Here is a 25,814-nt window from a genome sequence, read left to right as displayed (position 1 = left end):
ACATCTCTCTTACCCTTACATTACTTACTCGATCAAACTACCTCACACCACATATTGTCCTCAAACATCTCATTTCCAGCACATCCACCCTCCTGCTCACAACTCTATCCATAGCCTACGCCTCGCAACCATACAACATTGTTGGAACCACTATTCCTTCAAACATACCCATTTTTGCTTTCCGAGATCATGTTCTCGACTTCCAAACATTCTTCAAGGCTCCCAGAATTTTCACCCCCTGCCCCACCCTATGATTCACTTCCGCTTCCATGGTTCCATCTGCTGCCAGATCCACTCCCAGATATCTAAAACACTTTACTTCCTTCAGTTTTTCTCCATTCAAACTTACCACCCAACTGACTTGACCCTCAATCCTACTGTACCTAATAACCTTGCTCTTATTCACATTTACTCTCAACTTTCTTCTTTCACACACTTTACCAAACTCAGTCACCAGCTTCTGCAGTTTTTCACATGCATCAGCCACCAGTGCTGTATCATCAGTGAACAATAACTGACTCACTTCCCAAGCTCTCTCATCCACAACATACTGCATACTTGCCCCTCTTGCCAAAACTCTAGCATTCACCTCCCGAACAACCCCATCCATAAACAAATTAAACAACCATGGAGACATCACACACACCTGCCGCAAACCTACATTCACAGAGAACCAATCACTTTCCTCTCTTCCTACACGTACACATGCCTTACATCCTCAATAAAAACTTTTCACTGCTTCTAACAACTTGCCTCCCACACCATATATTCTTAATATCTTCCACAGAGCAACTCTATCATATGCCTTCTCCAGATCCATAAATGCTGCATACAAATCCATTTGCTTTTCTAAGTATTTCTCACATATGTTCTTCAAAGCAAACACCTGATCCACACATCCTCTACCACTTCTGACACCACACTGCTCTTCCCCAATCTGATGCTCTGTACATGCCTTCACCCTCTCAATCAATACCCTCCCATACATATGATGGTATGTATAATATAAATACGTATATGTGCATGTATGGGAGTTTATGTATATGCATGTGTATATGAGGGGAGGGGCCATTCTTCATCTGTTTCCTGGCGCTACCTTCCTGACATGGAAAGTGGCGATCAAATATAATGAATATATAAATAAATAATAGAAGATTAAATTATATTTTTCTGAGGTATATGAGTCACATTTAACAACCAAACTAGCATTACCCCATTAAAAAACATTGTCATAATTTTTAACAAGATCATACAAAGCATTTGATTTTTGTCTGGTTCTTGTACTATATTTATGTTGCTTAAGTTTAACATAAAGATCTTTACCAATCTGCCCAACATAAAACATATTACAGCTTTTACAGGGGATTCTGTAAACACAGTCTGTAGAATTTTTGATCAATTTATTCTTTTTAGCATTGTTATTGCTGAGGGCTACATTTACATTAAAGGAATAAGGCAACCAGGAAGGTAATATAAAATTATAACTGAAAAGGAGAATTAAAAGATTCTTGGTATCAAGGGGAAGTTTGGGTTTAACTCTATATAATGATTTCTTTGCCAACTTAAGAGACTTACCAATGAAAGTTCTAGAATATTTTAACTTGGATCCAATATAATATATCTTCTGAAACTCATCAGCAATAAATTCCGGACTGCATGTATGTAATGCCCTGAGAAACAAAGACTGGGATGATGATAGTTTCACAAATTCACTATTTCCTGCATTAGCAAATAAGCATCAAGAACAGAGGACTGACTTAGAGGAAACAGTCCTTACTTGGCCCCCTTCATAAAACACAACTTGAATGTGTCTAAGCAAACATCACCATTAATGATCAAAAAGGTAAAAACTCCTCCTATTACAAATTTTCTCCCACAACATTCTGTTTATAGAGATAATAAATTTGTATAATTGGTAAGAACTAACTGTAGAAACCTGTGTACAAATGATATACGAAAAATACAATTCATCATATTTTATTGACTGTAAGTTGAATGTTTTACATCAAAGGGGTGCAGAAGCTACGTAAGACTTCCATCTCTTTGGTTGGACAAAAACGTGAAAATGGTCAAAATATGGCGTAGGAGCTATATTAGATTTCCATTTTTCTGACAAAACACTGAATATGGTCAAAATGTGCCAGAATAACACAGTACATGCCATCAAAACTGCCTGATTTGTGCTCAAATGAGCTTATAAAAGAATGTATGATACAATAAAAGAATCATTGCCAATTAAAGAAATTTTTTTTATCATTTTGCCCAGTGGTTTCACCAGATTAGTTTTACTAGCATTCATTTGTGTGTAAAGCTTTTAATGTCTCTAAAGTCTGAATGTTTCCAAATTTCCAATACTGCTTGGTCCTAAACCACTTGAATTTTGGAAGTTTTACCATTTACCAAACCAAATTACCCTCTCCTGACTTCCCTCTCCTGACTTGACTTTTCTAAATATCACACAGAAAACAGAAAGAAAATTTTCCCATTTGTTATTAACATGATCATATCAAGTGGTCATTATTAAAAATCATGTTCCTAATAAACTAAACACCAAATCTGAGATCCAAATATAACCTCAGAAATTCATGAACACTCTAATGGCAAATAATGCAATAGACAAATGGGTGTATGGACTGCAAGGTACATGCAATCTAATTTCTATAATAAAACTACTCATTAAAATGACACAAAGCAAATTACACACATTGACATTTTCAACTACAGTGTCTGCAAATAGCCTTGTTCTCCTCCCCTATACATTTTCTATGGCGACATCACACTTTCATTTAGCACTTTGTCATCTCTCCTTTGGCCTTGATTACCATCAACTGACATCGTTGCACGAACTGGCAAGGCTCCTAATGTATTCTAGGGTCCAGGTTCTGGGTCCATTAGTTCTTGATCTCATGAATGAGGCATCAAACTGATGAGATGTTGCAGGAAGAAGCTGCCTGATTGTGTAATCTAAGCACCAAGTGCACCTAGAAGTCTCAAGTGTAGCCAAATTTTCTTTCTTGCAGGTGAGAATTTGGGCTTTCTCCTCCTTATAAAGATATGAGCCAACCATTTTGAAGCACAGGTGAAAGAAATAAAGTGCCTAGCAGTAAAACTTCCAAAATGAACTGAAACAATAACCTCAACTACAAGATGTATGATGATTTCACCCTGAAAGTTTCTCATGCTTGTACCCAATAGTAAACCTTATCCATGTATCACATCTACGACAATCACAACAGCTCAGAGAGAAACAGAATAAAATGACTTACACATGATATTGGTATCATGTCCAACTAGGTGTGGACGAGGATAATGAGGTGCAGCAGGGACCACAACAGGAGTGGGTGCAGAGGGATGAGTGGGTGGAACTGGCCGAGGATACCCATGGCTGGCCACAACTCCACCAGGAGCTCCTTGCACAGGAGGCCGTACAAGATTGTTGGTCACAGAGCCAGTAATATTTCCTAGTGCCCGGCGCTGATACAGCATCACTGGCTCACCACCTGGGCCTGAAATGGTGTATCATTTGGTCTCCAACGTAATAAACATCATACAGCATCACTGGCCCACCTTCTGGGCCTGAAATGGTGTATCATTTGGTCTCCAATACAATAAACATCACTCTTCAATTGTGAACCAAAAATGAAAAGAAACTAACAAAAAAAAATTACACCTCAGTGATTCTCCTACTCTGGTGTGGAATGGTCAGGAACAAAAAAAAAAACAATGGCCTCATCTGCACTCATCCCATCTCCATCTGTAATGTATAATGTAACAAAATCAAACACTACCCCCCATAACCAAGCTCCAAAGACTTGACCAAAGGTTTACCTAATTACTCCAAACACCTTCGTTTGGTCCATTAACAGAATTCCCACCCAACTGATGACCACGTTGCTCTAGCTCATTCCATCTAATGCATTTCTCTTACCCTCCTGAAAATCCAGTCCCCAATAGCCTCAAGCCTTCCTCATTCCATCACTCAAGCTCCTACTTAGTCTATCCTTCTCCCTTGCTCCAGCAACTTCTGACATATACACATCTGACAGTCTCTCTTCACTCATCCTCCCCATGAGTCTGAATCATTTCAGCACGCCCTCATTGACCCTATCAGTCACACTAAGCTTATCACCCAACTCTCTCTAACAGTTTCATTTCGTACACAATCAATGTACCTTAAGTCATATACTGTCAATGTATCTGCAGAACCTTGAATACTGTCTCTGTCAACCCTTTCTTACACTTCATGTCTACAAATGACATAAAAGTCACTCCCTTTCTCAAAATAATTTTCACACAATTCCTTTAAAGCAAACAGCTCATACACATACCTTCTACCTCTCCTGAAATTATACTTTTTCCTTACAAACAGCTGGTATACCCATAACACTCTTTTAATCACTCTCATACACCTTAACAGGTAGAATCAGTAATTCAGGCATTCCTTTCTATCCCCTCTGCCTCTATACAAAAGCACTGTAAAGGTATTCCACTAAACTGACCTCACGCACCACAACTTGGATTATACTAAATGCTGAACAGCTTGAATACCCTATCAACAACACTCTCAAACCTTTTCTTGACAAACTCAACTGCAACCTCATCCACAACTGATGCTTTACTACATTTCATGTTCCTCTTTTCACCATCCCATCTGCCATGAATTTATCTCCCTGCATGCCACCTCATTCCAGACACATTACATCAGTATACCTAGCATGTAACACAGCAGTCCTTCAAAATAATCACTCCATCTCCTTTCTGTATCTTATTTGTCTCATACCACTTTCCCTTACAACCTCCTTACATTTTCTCCCATTTGTTCTTTTTATCACACTATTCACCTAAATATTTTCTTATTATTTCTAAAATTCACTGATACACTCTCTCCCCATCTCACATCTAACCTCTTTTTTCTGCTCTAGTACCTTCTCTTGACCTCTCACTATTTTCTCTTTACTCACCCAATCACATCACATACATTTCTTCTCTGCAGATACAGTCCATAAACTTCTATTATCTCTTTCACTAGCAATCCTAATTTCCCAACTTACTACCCTTCCTCATACATCAACATTCCACCTTTTGCATTCCACACATTCCAAACACTTATGCACTGCTACCCTAAATACTTTGCACTCCTTAAATTTCTTCACTTTATCTTCATTTGGTATCTTTCTACATGAACCACTTTCCTAACATCACTTACTTTTACCAACGCTTCCAAATGTACTTCATTTCCTCTTACCCACCACAAAGTATTGCAATCACCTCCACCAAGAAGTATCAAATTCAACTTGTTTTTTCTCTCAGCACATTCACTTAAAACAAACTTTCCCTTCCATCCTGTCAATTAGTACATAACCCAATAGCTGCCACTGACAACCAACCCTATTCATCCATTAATGCTTAAGAATGAAACATTTCTTGAATCATGTATACCCACTCACAATTCCTCTTTCAGCTTTGTACAAAACAAGCTTCTTCCCTTCTCCATTTTTGTTAGGAAAACCATGATCCTTAATCATATCATCAACTGCCACATCACCCAACCAAGCATTCAAATACCACAGCTTAAAGATTAAGACCCTCATTGCAAATGCTAAAGCACTGGCTCATTTCTTCCCATTATCCATTTCTTTCTTTCTTCACACTTCCCACTACAAGAGGCATTCATCCATCTCTTACAATGTTTTCATTCTAACCTAGCCTTTAACACAATAATACAACTTAATCCTCATCAGAAGAACCACCCTTTCTTTTGATACTGTCCTCTCATTAACCTCAGGCTTTAACCCATTAACATTCTTGAATCCCTCTACCCGCTTACCATTCAGCTTTGTTATCCTCTGACATAATATTTATGTCTCTCAGCAAGTTGCATATATTTCTGCCTTCTCATCTTGGTTACAATCATGCACATTTTAACACCCTAACCTGAACTATCATGTGAAATTCAGTGACTGATTTACTGTTCCTCTATACAGTCATAATACAAGACAGAAGAGTTGCCAGCATCCACTTCCAAAACCAGTCAGTGACACACAGGAGACATGTGGGCAGTACTCTTTCTTCCTTATCCCCACGGATAGAAAAAATGATGATTTCAATTATACTTGCAAATTTTTTCAATTCAATATATTCAAAGTGGAGAACTAACAAAGCTTAAAAAGCAAATACTATGGAAATCAAAAACAGTACATTTTACACTAAAAGAATGAAAGAAATCATAACTTTACCTTGAACAGCTTCTTGAGGTATTCCAGGCTTTTGCACAACATGTGTAGGGACATCCATTGGTCCCTGGGGAGCTTGGGGACCCTGGGGAATAACTCCACCCTGATGAACTCCACCAGCTAATCTGTTGGTTAGGTGAATAGCCAGAGCAGTCTTTGTTTTAGGGTTAACTAAATTTTGCTGGTTGACAAGATTCTGAGGAACAGGAGAACCCTGAATAGCTGCTGCATGGCCCATGAGAGGCCCATCTCCACGCTGGATAGGTGAGTGACCATGAGGCGAAGCTAGAGGTGATACATGTGGGGTAAGTTGCTGCTGTGGTGTAAGTTGGCCGCTTGCCACCATGTGAGGAGAACCCTGACCAGGAGACACTACACCACCAGGCTGACATCCTGGATATCCTTGGGGCATTGGACGAGGAGGTAATGGTCTCCCATGTGGAGACATTGGAGGATACTGGGCCCCTTGGACACTTTGTTGCTGACCTGGCTGCTGTCCAGGTTGTTGCTGTTGCTGCCAAGCATGTGGTGACTGCTGTGGGGTTCCTACCTTCTGCTGTTGTTGCTGAAGAAGCTGCTGACGTTGAAATATTTGGTGGTGTTGTTTTCTTACAATAAAGTATGTGACAACTTGTCTTTCTTTGGAATCTAACTGAGCCAAATAATCACTACGCTGAGCATTATCTAGTTGTTGGATTTGTCGAAAATGTGCAGGAATACGTTGGATGAGTTGTGAGGCATCCTGGTGTGTTAACTGTGGGAAATGCTGACATAAATGTTGTATCTGTATCTGCAGTTGCTGCATATGCTGCGGCAGCAAGCCTTGAGGTGCTGGCTGTTGGCCAGATGTTCCTGGAGTCTGTGGCCTAAGTCCTGATTGCTGATGCTGTTGTTGTTGCTGTTGTTGTTGCTGTTGTTGTTGCTGTTGCTGCTGCTGTTGTTGTTGTTGCTGCTGCTGCTGTGGTTGCCAGTTAGCCTGGCCCACGACCACTCGAGCACCTGGAGCAGCTTGACCTCCTTGGAACTGCTGCTGACCTGGACCCGGCCAACTAGGTCGTACAACCTCCCCTGGAGTTCCAGGTGAGGCTACTGAAGGGCCTCCAGGAGTCTGTCCTCGTAGCTGGCCAGCTGGGTATGTTATTGCAACAGTTCCAGGACCAACATTAGTCATGGTGGGTCGTATACCAGGAGTGCCTTGACTTGGACCTGGCCATGTGGAAACAGGTGTATTGGGCGTGGGCGGAGTTCCTGGAGTGGCAGGGGTGTGTAAACCAGGTGCAGCGTATCGTACACCTTTATACTGTAAATGAAAAAGCAGCAAGCTGTTTATTCAGGTAATGATCATAACCACAGCTACAGACATACTTCCAGTCATATTCAATATACTATTTCCTGTCTCTAATAAAAGACAATCCATGCAAATTTTTCCTGATGCTATGCCTGATACATGAGCTGGAAGGATTTAAAATTCATGGAATTATCACTTTACTTAGCAAGAACCCTATAAGGCCAGTGTTAGGAAAAAGTATCCTCACAGCCAAAGGGCTTTTCGCAAAAGAAATACTAAAAAATAGTGAGCCATTTAAACAACCACAACTTTTTAAACCTAATGCATCTCATACATTTAAACCCTGGCTTTTAAGTACTGGTGAAATGTCACCACTTAAAGCCACAGCATACCCAACTAAATATGAAATCTTTTTCCTCTGCTCTACTAGGAGACAGTCTTCCTTAAACATTTTACTTAAAATATTTACTCCTGTATTTCACTTTCTAAACTCAGGAACAGACGATGAAGTAGAGCACAAATCTGCTATCAAAGGCTTAGGCTTGGGGGTTTCACTACACACAGTTGTAACCAGAATAAAAAGAACGGAGACATAGGTGCAAGGTCTGATGAAAGAAACCTGGGAGATTTGGCTCTGATCTAGATAAAATTCAAGCATAAGTAAGTGGAATGGTTTATAAATGTTACAAAAGCAAAAAGTATATGGAAAGGTAATAAAAAAGCGGTGGCACTTCTGTTGCAGATGGAGCAGTAGGACTGTAGTAAATTCAATCTGATGTAAGTTAAAATGAACGCAGGTTATGGGAGGTGGATGATTGCTTGCACTTAAACATTTGGTAGTAAGGGAAGTAAATATGAAAGGAATGAGCGTTGGGAGGAGCTGCCTGAATGCTTTGGTAGTTCTGATGTAAAGGACAGAATCTTAGTTTCAAAAGATCTGAATTCAAGGGTGGGTGCTATATCATCAGTGAACAACAACTGACGCACTTCCCAAGCCCTCTCATCCACAACAGACTGCATACTTGCCCCTCTTTCCAAAACTCTTGCATTCACCTCCCTAACAACCCCATCCATAAACTAATCAAACAACCATGGAGACATCACGTACCCCTGCCGCAAACCTACATTCACTGAGAACCAATCACTTTCCTCTCTTCCTATTCGTACACATGCCTTACATCCTCGATAAAAACTTTTCACTCCTTCTAGCAACTTGCCTCCCTAACCATATATTCTTAATATCTTCCACAGAGCATCTCTATCAACTCCATCATATGCCTTTTCCAGATCCATAAATGCTACATACAAATCCATTTGCTTTTCTAAGTATTTCTCACATGCATTCTTCAAAGCAAACACCTGATCCACACATCCTCTACCACTTCTGAAACCACACTGCTCTTCCCCAATCTGATGCCCTGTACATGCTTTCACCCTCTCAAACAATACCCTCCCATATAATTTCCCAGGAATACTCAACAAACTTTTTCTTTCTTTCTTCTTTCATACTATTCGCCATTTCCCGCATTAGCGAGGTAGCGTTAAGAACAGAGGACTGGGCCTTTTAGGGAATATCCTCACCAGGCCCCCTTCTCTGTTCCTTCTTTTGGAAAATAAAAAAGAAAAAAACTTATACCTCTGTAATCTGAGCACTCACCTTTATCCCCTTTGCCTTGGTACAATGGCACTATACATGCATTCTGCCAATCCTCAGGCACCTCACCATGAGTCATATGTACACTAAGTATCCTTACCAACCAGTCAACAACACAGTCACCCCCTTTTTTAATAAATTCCACTGCAATACCATCAAAACCCGCTGCCTTGCCGGCTTTCATCTTCCGCAAAGCTTTTACTACCTATTCTCAGTTTACCACATCATTCTCCCTAACCCTCTCACTTCGCACACCACCTCGACAAAAACACCCTATATCTGCCACTCTATCATCTAACACATTCAACAAACCTTCAAAATACTCACTCCATCTCTTTCTCACTTCACCTCCACTTGTTATCACCTCCCCATTAGCCCCCTTCACCCATGTTCCTATTTGTTCTCTCGTCTTACGCACTTTATTTACCTCCTTCCAAAACATCTTTTTATTTTCCCTAAAATCTAATGACACTCTCTCACCCCGACTCTCATTTGCCCTCTTTTTCACCTCTTCCACCATTCTCTTCACCTCCTGCCTCTTTCTTTTATACATCTCCCAGTCATTTGCACTATTTCCCTGCAAAACTCATCCAAATGCCTCTCTCTTCTCTTTCACTAATAATCTTACTTCTCCATCCCACCACTCACGACCCTTTCTAATCTGCCCACCTCCCACGCTTCTCATGCCACAAGCATCTTTTGTGCAAGCCATCACTGCTTCCCTAAATACATCCCATTCCTTCCCCACTCCCCTTGCGTCCTTTGCTCTCACCTTTTACCATTCTGCACATACACATACACAGACATTTACATATATACACACATACATATTCATTTTTGCTTGCCTTCATCCATTCCTGGCATTACCCCAACCCACATGAAACAGCATCGCTACCCTCTGCTTCAGCAAGGAAGCGTCAGGAAAACAGAAAAAACAGGCCACATTCTTTCACACTCAGTCTCTAGCTTTCATGAGTAATGCACCGAAACCAGAGTTCCCAATCCACATCCAAGCCCCACAGACCTCTCCATGGTTTACCCCAGACATATCACATGTGCTGGCTCAGTCCATTCATAGCACATCAACCCCGATTGCTCAAAATCTTTTTCACTCCCATCCTTCCACCTCAAATTTGGTCTCCTGCTTCTCCTTGTTCCCTCAACCTCTGACACATACGTCCTCTTTGTCAATCTCTCCTCACTCATTCTCTCCATACGTCCAAACCAATTCAACACACTCTCTTTTGCTCTCTCAACCACACTCTTTTTTATTTCCACACATCTCTCTTACCCTTTCCTTACTTACTTGATCAAACCACCTCACACAACATATATTGTCCTCAAACATTTCATTCCCAACACATCCACCCTCCTCCATACAACCCTATCTATAGCCCATGCCCCGCAACCATAAAATATTCTTTCAAACATACCCATTTTTGCTCTCTGTGATAATGTTCTCGACTTCCCCACATTCTTCATCTCTCCCAAAACCTTTGCACCCTCCCCCACCCTGTGACTCATTTTCACTTCATTAGTTCCATTCAGTGCTAAGTCCACCCCCAGATATCTAAAACACTTCACTTCCTCCAGTTTTTCTCCATTCAAACTTACTTCCCAACTAACTTGCCCCTCAGCCCTACTGAACCTAATAACCTTGCTCCTATTCACATTTACTCTCAACTTTCTCTTTCCACAAACTTGTCCAAACTCAGTCACTAACTTCGGCAATTTCTCTGACGAATCAGCCACCAGAGCTGTATCATCAGCGAATAACAAGTCAGTCACTTCTCTACCCCCATCATCCCCAACAGACTGCATCCTTGCCCCTCTCTCCAAAATTCTTGCATTTACCTCCCTTACCACTCCATCCATAAACAAATTAAACAACCATGGAAACATCACACACCCCTGCCACAAACCGACCTTCACTTGGAACCGATACTCTCTTCTCTCCCTACTCGTACACATGCCTTACATCCTTCGTACAAACTTTTCAATGATTCTAGTAGCTCACTTTCCACACCATATTCTCTTAAGAATCTTCCCTAAAGCATCTCTATCAATCATTCCTAAAAGCAAATACCTGATCCACACATCCTCTACCAATTCTGAAACCACACTGCTCTTCCCTAATCTGGTGATCTGTACATGCCTTCACCCTCTCAATCAATACCCTTCCATATAATTTCCCAAGAATACTCACCAAACTTATGCCTCAGTAATTTGAACACTCACCTTTATCCCCTTTGCCTTTGTACAACAGCACTATGCACGCATTCCACCAATCCTCAGGCACTTCACCATGATCCATATAAACAATGAATATCCATCCTTACCAATATAGGGTGTTTTGGTCGAGGTGGTGTGCAAAGTGAGAGGGTTAGGGAAAATGATTTGGTAAACAGAGAAGAGGTAGTAAAAGCTTTGCGGAAGATGAAAGCCAGCAAGGCAGCAGGTTTGGATGGTATTGCAGTGGAATTTATCAAAAAAGGGGGTGACTGTATTATTGACTGGTTGGTAAGGTTATTTAATGTATGTATGACTCATGGTGAGGTGCCTGAGGATTGGCGGAATGCGTGCATAGTGCCATTGTACAAAGGCAAAGGGGATAAGAGTGAGTGCTCAAATTAGGGTTGACCCTCAATCAGTAGGGTTGAGGGTCAAGTCAATTGGGAGGTGAGTTTGAATGGAGAAAAACTGGAGGAAGTAAAGTGTTTTAGATATCTGGGAGTGGATCTGGCAGCGGATGGAAACATGGAAGCGGAAGTGGATCATAGGGTGGGGGAGGGGGTGAAAATTCTGGGAGCCTTGAAGAATGTGTGGAAGTCGAGAACATTATCTCGGAAAGCAAAAATGGGTATGTTTGAAGGAATAGTGGTTCCAACAATGTTGTATGGTTGCGAGGCGTGGTCTATGGATAGAGTTGTGCGCAGGAGGATGGATGTGCTGGAAATGAGATGTTTGAGGACAATGTGTGGTGTGAGGTGGTTTGATCGAGTAAATAACGTAAGGGTAAGAGAGATGTGTGGAAATAAAAAGAGCGTAGTTGAGAGAGCAGAAGAGGGTGTTTTGAAATGGTTTGGGCACATGGAGAGAATGAGTGAGGAAAGATTGACCAAGAGGATATATGTGTCGGAGGTGGAGGGAACGAGGAGAAGAGGGAGACCAAATTGGAGGTGGAAAAATGGAGTGAAAAAGAATTTGTGTGATCGGGGCCTGAACATGCAGGAGGGTGAAAGGAGGGCAAGGAATAGAGTGAATTGGAGCGATGTGGTATACCGGGGTTGACGTGCTGTCAGTGGAATGAATCAAGGCATGTGAAGCGTCTGGGGTAAACCATGGAAAGCTGTGTAGGTATGTATATTTGCGTGTGTGGACGTATGTATACATGTGTATGGGGTGGGTTGGGCCATTTCTTTCGTCTGTTTCCTTGCGCTACCTCGCAAACGCGGGAGACCGACAAAGCAAAAAAAAAAAAAAAAAATTTGTTGAGTATTCCTGGTAAATTATATGGGAGGGTATTGATTGAGAGGGTTAAGGAATGTACAGAACATCAGATTGGGGAAGAGCAGTGTGGTTTCAGAAGTGGTAGAGGATGTGTGGATCAGGTGTTTGCTTTGAAGAATGTATGTGAGAAATACTTAGAAAAGCAAATGGATTTGTATGTAGCATTTACGGATCTGGAGAAGGCATATGATACAGTTGATAGAGATGCTCTGTGGAAGGTATTAAAAATATATGGTGTGGGAGGCAAGTCATTAGAAGCAGTGAAAAGTTTTTATCGAGGATGTAAGGCATGTGTACGTGTAGGAAGAGAGGAAAGTGATTGGTTCTCAGTGAATGTAGGTTTGCGGCAGGGGTGTGTGATGTCTCCATGGTTGTTTAATTTGTTTATGGATGGGGTTGTTAGGGAGGTGAATGCAAGAGTTTTGGAAAGAGGGGCAAGTATGAAGTCTGTTGGGGATGAGAGAGCTTGGGAAGTGAGTCAGTTGTTGTTCACTGATGATACAGTGCTGGTGGCTGATTCATGTGAGAAACTGCAGAAGCTGGTGAATGAGTTTGGTAAAGTGTGTGAAAGAAGAAAGTTAAGAGTAAATGTGAATAAGAGCAAGGTAATTAGGTACAGTAGGGTTGAGGGTCAAGTCAATTGGGAGGTAAGTGTGAATGGAGAAAAACTGGAGGAAGTAAAGTGTTTTAGATATCTGGGAGTGGATCTGGCAGCGGATGGAACCATGGAAGCGGAAGTGGATCATAGGGTGGGGGAGGGGGCAAAAATCCTGGGAGCCTTGAAGAATGTGTGGAAGTCGAGAACATTATCTCGGAAAGCAAAAATGGGTATGTTTGAAGGAATAGTGGTTCCAACAATGTTGTATGGTTGCGAGGCGTGGGCTACGGATAGAGTTGTGTGCAGGAGGATGGATGTGCTGGAAATGAGATGTTTGAAGACAATGTGTGGTGTTGAGGTGGTTTGATCGAGTAAGTAACGTAAGGGTAAGAGAGATGTGTGGAAATAAAAAGAGCGTGGTTGAGAGAGCAGAAGAGGGTGTTTTGAAATGGTTTGGGCACATGGTGTATGGGGGTGGGTTGGGCCATTTCTTTCGTCTGTTTCCTTGCGCTACCTCGCAAACGCGGGAGACCGACAAAGCAAAAAAAAAAAAAAAAAAATTTGTTGAGTATTCCTGGTAAATTATATGGAAGGGTATTGATTGAGAGGGTTAAGGAATGTACAGAACATCAGATTGGGGAAGAGCAGTGTGGTTTCAGAAGTGGTAGAGGATGTGTGGATCAGGTGTTTGCTTTGAAGAATGTATGTGAGAAATACTTAGAAAAGCAAATGGATTTGTATGTAGCATTTATGGATCTGGAGAAGGCATATGATACAGTTGATAGAGATGCTCTGTGGAAGGTATTAAAAATATATGGTGTGGGAGGCAAGTTATTAGAAGCAGTGAAAAGTTTTTATCGAGGATGTAAGGCATGTGTACGTGTAGGAAGAGAGGAAAGTGATTGGTTCTCAGTGAATGTAGGTTTGCGGCAGGGGTGTGTGATGTCTCCATGGTTGTTTAATTTGTTTATAGATGGGGTTGTTAGGGAGGTGAATGCAAGAGTTTTGGAAAGAGGGGCAAGTATGAAGTCTGTTGTCGATGAGAGAGCTTGGGAAATGAGTCAGTTGTTGTTCGCTGATGATACAGCGCTGGTGGCTGATTCATGTGAGAAACTGCAGAAGCTGGTGACTGAGTTTGGTAAAGTGTGTGAAAGAAGAAAGTTAAGAGAAATGTGAATAAGAGCAAGGTTATTAGGTACAGTAGGGTTGAGGGTCAAGTCAGTTGGGAGGTAAGTTTGAATGGAGAAAAACTGGAGGAAGTAAAGTGTTTTAGATATCTAGGAGTGGATCTGGCAGTGGATGGAACCATGGAAGTGGAAGTGGATCATAGGGTGGGGGAGGGGGCGAAAATCCTGGGAGCCTTGAAGAATGTGTGGAAGTTGAGAACATTATCTCGGAAAGCAAAATTGGGTATGTTTGAAGGAATAGTGGTTCCAACAATGTTGTATGGTTGCGAGTCGTGGGCTATGGATAGAGTTGTGTGCAGGAGGATGGATGTGCTGGAAATGAGATGTTTGAAGACAATGTGTGGTGTGAGGTGGTTTGATCGAGTAAGTAACATAAGGGTAAGAGGGATGTGTGGAAATAAAAAGAGCGTGGTTGAGAGAGCAGAAGAGGGTGTTTTGAAATGGTTTGGGCACATGGAGAGAATGAGTGAGGAAAGATTGACCAAGAGGATATATGTGTCGGAGGTGGAGGGAACGAGGAGAAGTGGGAGACCAAATTGGAGGTGGAAAGATGGAGTGAAAAAGATTTTGTGTGATCGGGGCCTGAACATGCAGGAGGGTGAAGGGAGGGCAAGGAATAGAGTAAATTGGATCGATGTGGTATACCGGGGTTGACGTGCTGTCAGTGGATTGAATCAGGGCATGTGAAGTGTCTGGGGTAAACCATGGAAAGCTGTGTAGGTATGTATATTTGCGTGTGTGGACGCATGTATATACAAGTGTATGGGGGTGGGTTGGGCCATTTCTTTCGTCTGTTTCCTTGCGCTACCTCGCAAACGCGGGAGACAGCGAGAGAAAAAAAAAAAACAATCAACAACACAGTCATCCCTTTTTTTAATAAATTCAACTGCAATACCATCCACACCCACCGCCTTGCAGGATTTCATCTTCCACAAAGCTTTCACTACCTCTTCTCTCTTAACCAAACCATTCTCCCTGACCCTCTCACTTCACACACCACCCCGACCAAAACACCCTATATCAGCCACTCTATCATCAAACACATTCAACAAATCTTCAAATACTCAATCCATCTCCTCATTTCATCACTACCTGTTATTACTTCTTCCCTTGCCCCTTCACCCATGTTCCCATTTGTTCTCTTGTCTTACGCACATTATTCACCTAATTCCAAAACATCTTTTTATTCTCCCTAAAGTTTAATGATACTCTCTCACCCCAACTCTCATTTGCCCTCATTTTCAACCCTTGCAACTTCCTCTTGACCTCCTGCCATTTTCCTTTATACATCTCCCAGTCATTTGCACTCCTTCATTGTAAGTATCATCTTTTCTCTTTCTCTAACAACTTTACTTCTTCATCCCACCACTCACTACCCTTTCTAATCTACCCACCTTTCTCATGCCACATGCATCTTTTGCACATGCCATCACTGCTTCCCTAAATACATCCTATTCCTCAGCCATTCCTCTTACATCATTTGCTCCCAGCTTTTGCCATTCTACACTCAATCTTTCCTGATACTTCCTCACACAAGTCTCCCTCCTTTCCAAGCTTACTTGCCCTCACCACTCTCTTCAACCCCACCATTTTCTCTTCTTTTTTGAAAACCTCTACAAATCTTTACCTTCGACTCCACAAGATAGAGATCAAACATCCCTCCAGCTGCCCCTCTAAGCACATTAACATCCAAAAGTCTCTCTATTACACGCCTATCAATAACCACGTAATCCAATAATGCCCTTTGACCATCTCTCCTCCTCACATATGTACACTCATGTATATCTCTCTTTTTAAACCAGGTATTCCCAATCACTAGTCTCTTTTCAGCACACATCCACAAGCTCTTCACCATTTCCATTCACAACATTGAATACCCCATTAATAATACCCTCAACTGCCACATTACTCACCTTCATATTTAAATCATCCATCACTAATACATGGTCTCATGCATCAAAGCTGCTGACATATTCACTCAGCTGCTCCTAAAGCACTTGCCTCTCATGATCTTTCTTCTCATGACTCGGTGCAAAAGCACCAATAATCACCCATCTCTCTCCATCCACTTTCAGTTTTACCACAGCAATCAAGAATTTACTTTCTTACATTCTATCACACACTCCCACAACTCCTGCTTCAGGAGCAGTGCTACTCCTTCTTTAGCTTTTGTCCTCTCATCAACTCCTGACTTTACTCTTAAAACTTTTCCAAAACCCTTCTTCCCCTTTGCCCTTGAGCTTCATTTCACTCAGAGCCAGAACATTCAGGCTTCTTTCTTCAAACAAACTACCTCCCTCTCCTTTCTCTTCACCTTGGTTACATCCATATGCATTCAGACATCCCAATCTGAGCCTTTAAGGAGGACGAGCACTCCCAGCTTGACTCCTTCATCTGTTTCCCCTTTTATAAATTGAAAATACAAGGAGGGGAGGGTTTCCAGTACCACGCTCCTGCCCCCTTCAGTCACCTTCTACAACATACAGGGAATATGTTGGAAGTATTCTTTCTCCAATATCTCCAAACTTCTGTTCTCTGGTGATTCATACTTAATCTTTTTCTATTGTCTTCATCTTGTGGATCTGGTCACAACTGCCTGATTCTATCTCCTTTATCTGAATCCAATTCTGCGAAATATCACACTGAAAATTTGAGAAAGTTGAAAAACTGGAGTTCAATGAAAGAATCAACTTGACTGTCCCAGGTGGTCTGGCTGTTTGGACTAAATTCCCTGCCTTCTTTTATTGCTTTCTATATTTTGGTTCAGGCAATGCTAAAAGTCTCATATTATTCTCCCTAAATAGTATGTACAACAATAATGTAGCTCGTTGGCATGCAAATAGGATCTATCTAGAGAATATTTTGAATAATCAGCTGGCAGTATTGCCTTTTGGTAGCAAATATTTTACCAACTATCATTCAATAACAGTAACACTTCATATTAACTCTTGAGACACACTTGATCATTCTCTCTATTGTTTAATGAGGTTTAAAACACACTGGGTATCCAATTTGAAATATGAGAACTTCCTACTCCCAACTGTTATCAACTAAGAACTGGTACAATTAATTATATCTATGAGATATATCATTCTGAGGCCCCTGCACAGTCTCCCTCCACCTCTCTTACTTGTACATAGTAGGCCTTCTGAAATGTAGACCCTCAAAAAACATGTATATAAGCTTGCAATCCAAGGGGCTCTTCTCTGCACAAGGTTGCTGGGTGTTGTGTGTAGGAAGTAGTGTGAGTGAGTGAGCACACAAAAGTAGCCTGTGTGCAGAGATATCAGGAAGGAACATAAAAAATAGCATAGGATGAGAGTATATAAAATCTGAGACGTAGAAGAGAACTGGGGAAGTAGTGCTTCACACTTAAACAGCAGGACTGTCAAAAAAAAAAATCCATCACCAGATGAAAAAAATAAATCCTTTATGCAATGCAAGATTAGCATTCAAACATAGCAGTAAATACACCAAAAGTTAAAAATATATCTTTATGAAGGCTTGGTTTTCTGCTGAGTGAGGGCTGTTGGCAGGTGTGAATGATACATCCTGATGGTTCCCACAAAAAAGTGAGGAAATGATCTTTCTCCTTTGCTTAAACTTGTCTTGGTACTGTACTCTTATTTCATACACAAAGCAATGAATGGATGGTCAATAACATGAATGTCTTTAATATACTACACTTTTCACATCACAAATTGTTATATTTGAGGGGAAAAGGGTGGCATGTGAGAAGATACAGAGGGTTTCATCTTTTTGTTTTTCTGAAGTCTAATTTCACACTCTACTCTTAAGAGTAATCTCATTCACTAGTACAGCATTGGCAGTGAATAACATGAATATATTCACGAAAATTACTCTATTCACACTAAAAACGAATGACAAGTGGTTGGCATGGGTGGGGAAGGATATTAGGGGTGTTTTTCCTTAAAAATACTTTGGCTCTTTAAAAATCATCTCTTACCAAAGTTCTCCACCATGAGTGCTTTTTTCCTTAGAAATAGTTTGGTTCTTTACATATCATCTCTTACCAAAGTTCTCCATCAATTTAGGAGTACACCAGGTGATAATTAGGTACGGTGCACTGCTCAAGTAATTTCTTCTATTAGTGTATGGCTAGTAGAGACTCTACTGGCATTCATAATCCCACTGAAATTACTCTCTAAATCACTTATATTTTATATCATCCTTCCTCCTCCATACATAATTCCACTGAAATCACTCTCTACATCACTATTTCTATGTTATCCTCCCTGTTTTTCCTCATCAGCTGATACATAAGTGTTCCTCCTCATCACTTAGGTCATCCACTAATCTACATGTTTCCACAGTCATCTCATACATAAATCCTGAATTCATAATGGTGGTTGCAGAGCTTTTGTCCCCCTACCCCAACCTTCCTAGTTATGGATGAGATCTGTATAGGCTACCAATGGTAAAATAAATCAGATGGATATCTAATAAGAGGCAGGAAAGGTTACACCACCATCTGATGTCAGCCATCATTCCCTAGGAGAAAAATTTCTGTTGGCCACGACATAAGTGTTAAATGCTACCAAATGCAACTGTACACAATAGCTGATGACTTGGTGAAAGGGCATAAATCAAACTTTTACTTTAGTCCATAAATACTACATGTGAATTTCTAAATCTGATAAGGGTGTAAATATCAGAGATCAAAGGTCAAGATCAAAAGATGATATTCATTCGTGGGTTTCCAAACCATAAGCAGGAGGCATAATTGTTCAAATATGTAAACTTAGGAGCCATCTAAAAATTTGCAAAGGGATATGAAAATGATTTCCCTTATTTACAGATGCATGTTTCTAGGTTCAGTACTGCAAATGAAGAACTGGAAAGGTTTCAAAAGAGAAGAGGGTATTAACACAACTTTTTTTCTCTTGGACAGGTATTCAAAAAAGTTTTAAGAAAAAAGTGTAACATTTTTGGATACAGAGAAGGCACATGACGAAGTAAGAAGGGAAGCACTTTGGAAATAATACACATGGAAGACAGCTAAGTACTGGTAACAGGAGTATTGTATGGGTATATACGTATATGGTTGGTGTTACTGGATTCCACCAGTTTGAAGTTACGACGTAAGTGAAAATTCAACTTTGGTGAGGCTATATCACTGGGAATAAAGTTCAGCAAAGGCTTTCTCACTCCATATAGGTTCACCTTTTCCTGTTACAGGAAGTAGTGCAACCTTAAGCTACAAGAGCCTTTACAAAGAGGTCCTTGGGTAATCTTTATAAATAAAAAAAAGGTCTGTAATAAATGTGGTCAATATTCTGATAGGCTGGGCACTGAACATAAGAATGAGGTGGGATGATTGTGGTGTACTTGCTGAATCCTAATGGAACTCAATAAAGGTCACAAATAGCTGCTGTTGGTAGGCAGCCACTGACCAGTGAGGCACATTACCGGTACTACTCGTCTGGCTACTGGGAGGTCTAGTGACAGCTGTGTAGTGGGCCAGCACTTTAATGGCTGTTAAGTTGCACTCTTTTGACCCAGGTGACTGTTTTTTTCTCCCTCACCCAAACATGGATGGCTGGCATTCAGTCTACAGTGGCAGTATCCTAACCAATAAGGTTAGGAGGTACTATGAAAAGTGATAACGCTCATAACTGAGGAAAGTTGTCAAGTTTCAGTACCTCAAAGGGATTCTTTGGTCTTTCTAGAGTATCCAAGTCTTCCCACATTCTTATGGTGACCTCATTAATATAACATTAGGGTAGGAACTAAAATGGGAGGTATTGCCAAACTCCAATACGGCAATCCTTTGAAATTTAAATGAACACCTGAGGTGTGCTGTGACTTTTTAGTTTTTGGACAATCTTGGAAAGTCATTGCTTCTAGAAATACTGTGCTGGAGTTGCCATCAACCAGTGACCTATCAAGGGTGAGGCACATAAGCAGCACTGGAGTCTATCAGTTATGCTGAACAGTAACAGAAACGAGTGACTGAGGGTGACGGCACTGAATGTAAATGGGACGAATGGTGAGAGAAAAAGGAGGGAGCTTGTGGTGAAGTTTAAAAGATGTCGCTTGGATGTGCTAGAGTTTGGGGAAACCCATATCCTTGAGCAGGGTGTGTGGAATGAAAATGGAAATGATGAATGCAAGTTATGAGAGGGCATGGAAGGAGGAGTGGTATGGACGGGAATGAGTGAAAATTATCAGGAAAAAGAAAAGGATGTGCAATCATGAAGCCACCAAGAAAGTGGGAAGGTGTTACAGAGCATGGATGGAATGGATCAAGAATAGTATGGGTGAAAGGAAAGACTGGGATTGTGAAGTATGCATGGGGATATGTAAATGTGCCTGTGAATATAAAGACTGAAATAAGGATGAAATGAAACTATTCTGGAAAAACTTGAGCAACTGCATAAATGTTTTTGAGAATGAGAGAAATGTGGTCGTATTGGGTGATATGAATATGAAAATGGGATGTGATGAAATTAGTGAGATAGTTGATAAATGAGGAGAGCCTGAAGTAAATGAGACTGGAAGCTATCTTAGGGATATTTGTGCTGAATGGGGTTTATTCCTTGCAAAAAAGATTATCCACACATATACGTGGACAAGGAGTGACAGAAAAGATGAGCAAAAGGCTTTGACTGACTATGTGGAAATGGATGAAAGACTGAGAAAGACTGTGCTAGATGCTAGAGTTATGAGAGGATTCCTAGGAGACTCTGACCATTTTGCAGTTCTTCTGGGGATGAGGATCAGGGAGATGTGGATGTATGGTGTAGGAGAGAATGGATGGGTATGGTGTAAGGAAGAATGGATAGGTAAAAGTGTTGGCAAGTGAAAAGATGACTCAGAAAAAAATACAGGGAGGAGTATGAAAGGAAAGTAATTGAAAATTTATATGGAAGTGCAATGAATGTATGGATGCAGTCATGTGTGAATGAGGTGTTTAAAATGTTTAATACCTTTATTCAAATGAAGTGCGATAACCTCTCCTTGTCATCCACTGATAGGTCTTCCTGGTCTTCAGCTAAGGGCATCTCTAACAACTTCTGTTGCTCTACCTTTCCTTCACTTTTCTGTTCTGATGGTACTATAGCTTTCTCTCCCACAGACAAAACAACTCTCTTTGGTCTCCAGTTCTCCTTTCACTTCACCTTGGATGACTAACATTCTTCACACCCTGATGCTCCTCTTACTAATCCGATGCCCCTTACCGTAATCTCCTTTCAGACCGTCCGAAAAGCATCTCTTTCTCTAGATACAAGCAAAGCTAATGGTCCAGGTGGCATCCATCCCCATTAATAAAAAAGCTTCCTCGTCTACTTTGTTTCTGTTTAAGGAAGTATGCATTGATACATCCCATCCCTACGAAGGGTAACCATTCCGACCCCTCTAACTATCATCCTATTACTCTGACATTACCATTTCCAAAGTCTCTGAATCCCTCCTCAATTCCCATATGCTCAAGAGAAACTGCAGAGGTTGGTGACTGAGTTTGGAAGAGTGTGTGAAAGGAGGAAGTTGAGAGTAAATGTGAATAAAAGCAAGGTTAATAGGTTTAGCAAGGTTGAGGGACAAGTTAGTCGGGGTGCGAGTTTGAATGAGGAAAAATTGGAGAACATGAAGTGTTTTAGATACTTGGAAATGAACATGGCATCAAATGAAACCGTGGAAGTGAGACACAGGGTGGGTGAAGGGGCAAAGGTTCTGTAGGCACTAAAGGTTCAGGAGGCACTGAAGAATGTGTGGAAAGGAATGCTATCTGGGAGGGCAAAAATGGGTCCATCTGAAGGTATATCAGTTCCCACAATATCATATGGATGTGGGGCACAGGATACAGATAAGGCTGTGCAGAGGAGAGTGGATGTCCTGAAAATTAAATGTTTGAGGATAACATGTGGTGTGAGGTGGTTTGATCAAATAAGTAATAAAATGGTAAGAGAGAGATGTGGTAATGAAAGGAGTGTGGTTGAGAGAGCTGGAGAGGGTTTGCTAAAAAGGTTTGGACATTTGGAGAGAATGAGTGAGGAAAGGCAGGCGAAGACGATGTCTGTCATACGTGAAGGAACAAGGAAAACAGAGAGACCAAATTAGAGATCAAAGGATGGAGAGAAAAAGATTTTGAGAGATGAGGGCCTGAACGTGCAGGAAGGTGAAAGGTGTACAATGGACTGAACCACGACATGTAAAGTGTCAAGGATAAAACATGGTAAGGTGTTTGGGGCCTGGCTGTGAATATAGAGCTGTGGTTTCTTTGAATTAAACATAAAAGCTATGGAATAGATGTGATCAGATATGGCCTTTCTTCACCTGTTTCTGGCAATACCTCACTTACATGGACAACAGAGATCTTGTATGAAAAAATATATATCTAACAACTGTCTGGATTTTCTGCTACTTATCACTTCCTTGAACAAGTTATTTATTGTCAACAATGTGAATAACTCACAGGAGCTGAAGAAATGCATAAGCTTTCCAAAAACCTTCATCTTGTAAATATCCATTGTCCATTTGTCATTGTTTCTTTTTACAAGTGACATATAAATCATTACACAGAAAAAGAGATATTATCCTTGGTGGTGTTAGTCCTGTTAGCTAGTTCACAACAAGGCACAAATGGAGGAAATGTTTCCTGACATACTGATAATATCTCTTTGTTTCCTTCACAATCTTTTCCATTATGTATGCATCAATAAATTAGAAAAAAAATCTAAGTTACTTTTAGCGCTTTTGCTATTCCTGAATTTGAGAAATCAAACACAAAGTCTTTTGGAGTGAATAGTGCAGCCTGCCAGCCCAATATACAGTTGCCTACTCCATACCCGTCACTCACATACAGTATTTGTTTTGGTGGCGGTGTGTGTGGATCATGAGCACCCCCACCATTATACCTCTTACCTTCACTAAATGGACATTCATCTTCTCTTACTACTAAACTTATTTGATCTGAGTCATATCTAGCAGGAACATCAGTACAGTAATTGGGGTCAGCTGTCATGGCAGAAGCCTGCTGTTGTTGTACTCCCATCTCTGCCATGATCATGTACAATGACTCATACAGTTTGAAAAAATGCCTATATTTTAAGACTACAGTATGAATGATGCCATTCAGGATTTCTATCACCAATATTTGCCCATCAAGATCCCTAACAGGAATTCTTAATGCAAAACCATAAACAGCCATTCCCTGACATACATCCAAGTTCTATTCTGACCAAAGTCAGATCACAAAATGGACATAATTTGAGAGAGAAATGCCGTGATGTACACAATGCTGGAATATCGTCTGACAGTCACTATCATATGCATGCAGCCATTAACACTGGTGGACGTACAACTAAGTGTAATTCTTATATTCATGCATATTCTTAACATTTATTTTTTTCCAGTAGTATGCAAGGATAGTCGTAAGTAAGGGAGAACTTGTTTATATCAGTCGTACTGAACCCTTATTTTTCAGAAAGACCTCACATCCCAACTCCTGTGCATAAGTTATCGGCCAAACTGGCACAAGGTCTATCTCCCAACTATCGCTTTTTCCTTTGTTTCACCTACTGCTCTCCTAATTCTACAAATTTTATAATTTCCTTCAACTATCTAAACCCATCCCACGAGACCATGACAACCTCTCTCCCATAAGCTGAGATTCTCTACCTGAGCAATTTCAATATTCACCACAGGGAATGGTCAAACTTCTCTCATATGGACAATGGGGGATTAAAGCCCTCACGTTCTCCATTCTCAACAATCTAAAGCAAATTATCACCCATATTCCTGACTGCTATGACCACTCTCCTAATATTCTGGATCTGGTTTTCACCTCTAATCCTTTGCACTTTAGCTAAACAGTCTCACCCCAATTGGTTCATCTGATCACACTCCCATAAATGTATCTATCTTAACATCATCTCCACCTCTAGCAGCCCATTCTTAAGGAAATATTGGCACCTCAACAAAGCCGACTAAAATATATTACAAAATTTCCTTATTGATTTCCCTTAGGCAAATTATTGTCTCTTATGTGGTGATGCTCTTTATGTGGTAATGCTCTTTATGTGGTAGTGCTCTTTTCACCAACTGACACATAGCAAAGCTGTTTATTGCAGGAATGGAAACATTTGTCCTCTCTTCCTCCAAGATGACTACCTCCTACAATCCACTGTTCAACTGTTTCTGTTCTGAGGCCATTAAGGCAAGGGATTGGGCATATCAGGCTTGGAAAAGCTATCCTTCTTCCGACTCCCTTTCAGCATTCATCACTGACCATAATCACAATCCGTGAGGCAAAGTATTCCTTTATTCAAAGAAAGTGCAATAACTTATCCCCTTCATCCAATGATAGGTCTTTCTAGTCTTTAGCCAAGGGCATCACTAACAATTTCTATTGCTCTACCTTTCCTTCACTTTTCTGCTCTTTCGGTACAATAGCTGTCTCTCCCATACACAAAGCAACTCTCTTTGGGTTCCTATTTCTCCTCTAACTCTACCTTGGATGACTCTAATATTCCTTCTCTCCCTGATGATCCTCCTACTAATCATATACCCTATCACTTTTTGAACTATCTAAAAAGTGCTTCTCTCTCTGGACACAAGCAAGGCTTATTAACCTGATGGCATCCATTCCCATGTACTGAAAGAGTGTGTATTCGCACTGGCATCTGTGCTTGTTTGTCTCTTCTGTTTCTTTTTAAAAACCAGGACTTTTCCTTTGTGGAAGTATGCACTGGTATATATGATCCCTAAGAGTGGTGTTCATTCTAACCCCTCTAACTATCAACCTATTTCTTTGACAACTACTATTTCCAAAGTCTTTGAATCCCTCCTCAACTCCCATATCCTCCTCACACATTTTTAATCTCACAGTCTCCTCTATGATCACCAGTAAGGATTCCGTAAGGCAAGATCCACCGAAGGTACTCTTCCCTATCTTAATAAAGTCTGGTAATCATCCCTGAAAGATTTTGGGAAATCCTATGTACATGCCCTTGATATATCCAACATTCTTGGCATTAGAGTCTCACCTAAGCTCCCCTTTTTTGGCTTCCCTCCTTCACTTTGCTCCCTCAAATCTAGCTTCCTCTCTGACTGACCTATCTCCTTGATTGTTGATGGATCAGCCACCACCCCTTTCTCCTTCAACATCAGAGCCCCTTAAGGCTCTGTCCTCTCTTTTACACTTTTTTCCTTCTTATCAACTTCCTATCTTCTACAAATAACCCAATGCCTTCACATGTTGACAACTTAACACTGCGTTCCCATACATCCTTCAAATCTGCTCTTTTGTCACACAATCTGCATCCCGTCTTGATATCTCAAAATGTCTCAGTGGGGTACATGAAATCATGTCAAGTTTAAT

At 40.8% G+C, this 25,814-nt stretch overlaps 1 protein-coding gene across 1 annotated transcript in view; it reads right to left on the bottom strand.

Moving 5' to 3' along the window:
* LOC139749045 (uncharacterized) overlaps nt 1–25,814 on the bottom strand; it is a 410,591-nt gene that overhangs the window by 250,498 nt on the left and 134,279 nt on the right. Inside the window, exons 7-8 of the mRNA XM_071662507.1 lie at nt 6,237–7,533; nt 3,267–3,506 (exon numbers count right to left, since the gene is read on the bottom strand). Coding sequence (XP_071518608.1) covers nt 3,267–3,506; nt 6,237–7,533 — 1,537 coding nt within the window. The remainder of the gene's footprint in view (nt 1–3,266; nt 3,507–6,236; nt 7,534–25,814) is intronic.

This window comes from Panulirus ornatus, chromosome 1 (genome assembly GCF_036320965.1).
Source record: "Panulirus ornatus isolate Po-2019 chromosome 1, ASM3632096v1, whole genome shotgun sequence".
Lineage (NCBI taxonomy): Eukaryota > Metazoa > Arthropoda > Malacostraca > Decapoda > Palinuridae > Panulirus > Panulirus ornatus.
The sequence above is the reverse complement of the archived record's forward strand: the minus strand, read 5'-3'. Positions and strand labels throughout refer to the sequence as shown.